This window comes from Mesitornis unicolor, unplaced genomic scaffold, assembly GCF_000695765.1.
Source record: "Mesitornis unicolor isolate BGI_N332 unplaced genomic scaffold, ASM69576v1 scaffold39121, whole genome shotgun sequence".
NCBI classification, from domain to species: domain Eukaryota; kingdom Metazoa; phylum Chordata; class Aves; order Mesitornithiformes; family Mesitornithidae; genus Mesitornis; species Mesitornis unicolor.
The window spans coordinates 7,126-9,569 of NW_010166586.1; the positions used below are offsets into that span (position 1 = coordinate 7,126).

At 51.9% G+C, this 2,444-nt stretch overlaps 1 protein-coding gene across 1 annotated transcript; it reads right to left on the reverse strand.

The window, feature by feature from the left end:
* Positions 1-603: 603 nt before the first annotated feature.
* On the reverse strand, positions 604-1,794 carry CCDC71 (coiled-coil domain containing 71). Its single transcript, XM_010195010.1, has one exon. It carries the CDS (start codon positions 1,792-1,794, stop codon positions 604-606), a length of 1,191 nt encoding a protein of 396 aa, XP_010193312.1.
* Between the last annotated feature and the right edge of the window lie 650 nt (positions 1,795-2,444).

Sequence of the window (2,444 nt, forward strand, 5' to 3'; positions counted from 1 at the left end):
GCTTGGCATTTCTGGAGACAAACAAGTGGCTTTAACTCCGCCTCTGAGCTGCTCAGGAGAGCCCAGGACAGACTGTCACAACACTGAACCACACGGAAATCCTGGCACCTTGCAACAAAAGACTGGCTGAAGGGGAGAGGGAACAAAAGCTATCAAACCCAACCCCAGAGGGAAGGATTAAGTGCATCTTCCCCCAGTTCCTGGGCCATACGCACATATATGGATATATAGATATATAAAGTTATAAAATTTGATCAAAATAAACCCGGTAAATGTACAGCTTGAAAAAGAGCAGTATCACAGTGCATCAACGTCGCGAGAAAGTCTCGTGTTCTCCCCTCGCGTGAAAGCGGCAGCGGGAAGGGAGCCCTGCGGGTGAGAGTCACCGTCCCCTGCTCCCCAACGGGGTTTCTGTGTTTCCGCAGACAGTTCTGCATAGCAGGGGTGGACAGGCAGGAAGAGCACCACGAGAGGCTGCTCCGTCCGCAGGGTGCTCCACACACTGGCACCAGACACCAGAGGCACAGAGTCGCTCTTAAACTTCACACTCTGGTGCCAGGCTCGTACTTAGTTACAACAAAAACAGCGTTAAAGTGAAGAATCTCAGGGGACGCTGTGAGAGTGGGACAAGGGCTGAATTCGGATCACAGGGGACAGGTTGACCCTAAGAATCTTCTGTGCTCTCCTCCTCACTTCATCATCGGAGGAAGAGTTGCCCACCTTGATGGCCCGGAATTTCAGTAGGTTCAAAGTGCTTGGAGCCCATCGAGATTTATTTTGGGCAGGAATGGTATTGGCTTCCTTTCTCTGAGGAGTTTCTCTTGCCTCTGCAGCTCTTTTCCTCTTCTGCCCAATGCTCTCCTGGTAAGTGCTGCTGCCCTTCCACTCTGTTTTCCCCACCAGAGCTTCCTTATCTTTGATTTTCAAGGTCTTGCACTGCGGTGCTGCGGTGGAGCCCTGGGACGAGCTGCCTGTGACTCTCCCGTTGAGGACCCCCGATGCTTTGCAAGCATTGCTCTCCTGCAGCACTCCACCCTTTGGTCCCTTCAGAAGGCTTAAAGCGAGGGCGGAAGAATCCTGTGCTTTCTTTACCAAATGCTTGTACCCCTTACCTTCTGTTATTTTAGCGGTCTTGTCTGAAGAAAACTGCCTCGGCGCACTCGAAGCCTTGAGGAGTTTAAGGTCTGAGGGTGAGATCCAGAGACGCCCAGGCGTGTATTTGGACTCCAAACAGGACGCAGTAGTTTTCAGCGGCACCAGAGCCTCCAGAACCACCGACAGTCTCACAGCTGGGTACACGTTGGGATACATGCCTGCGGGGAAGCCCACTGTCGTGGCTTTGGACGTGCCGGACCTGGTCTGCTTCAAGGAGCTGAGGAGGAGATTGGTGGAATTCCCTTTGGAGATGGGAGAGGAGACTTTTGAGGAGTTCACGGGAGCGCCGGTGGGTGCAGCAGACACCTTTGCCATGGCTGCGGTGCTTCCAGCTGGATTTTTAATGGACTCTGCGGCGGCGGTGCAGTCCTGCGGGTCGCTCTGTTTTGTTTGGGCAGGTGTGTCTGCGGTGCACGAGCTGTACCCGTACACATCTTTACTCCTCAGGATTGTGGGCTGGTAGCCCTCCTCCTTCAGACCCTGGAGAAAGGCCACCAGCTGGGTCTCTGTGTCCGAAAGGTCCTTGGACATCGGGTTGAAGACTCGGAGGGCTTCCTCCAGCACTTTCTGGCCCGCGGAGGAAATTCTCGACCAGGAATGGACAGCTTTTTCTTCCGCATTGTTCACTGCAATATTCATGGCATTAGGCAAATGGGCGCTTCGAAAAGGTTCAAATTACTGGAGAAACCACCCTTGATGCCTCAAAAGGAGAGAGAAGACAGTTAGCTTGCAGCAACTGAAATCATCTCGCATTTTTAAGCGGGGAGCTGAAATCACTAAGCCCAGGCGTGGCTACTCACAAACACTGGCTCAGATTCTGGGCATAACCCAAGCCAGAAGCATCATCAAGAAAATCCCGTCACTGATTTATCTCTGAAGTAAAACTAAAACATCTCTCACGGAAATATCCTCAAATAAAGATTTCGGGCAATCCCATCCAACCCATCCCAAGATGAAGGGTCCCAATGAAAGGGTTCAAATCTCTCAGTGAAATCTGCAGCTTGTTTCCTGTCTGGTTTGGGTAACCAGATCTCATTTTCCTTCAGTAAAGCAGCCCTTCATTGAACCCTCTCCCTGCCCATGCACCGGGAACGCCACGACTGAGCCGTCTCAACACCGAGCAGTCCGAGCGCCTCAAACCTATCCCAGCATCACGTTCAATTTTTCAGCTTCCTAATCGATTCTGCTCAAAAGAATTGATTCTGAGTCTCTGCCAAAGTCGCAGCATCCTCCAAAGACGTGACAGCAGAGCTGGAGGCTATTTCAGTTGTGCTTCACTGATGCTGAAC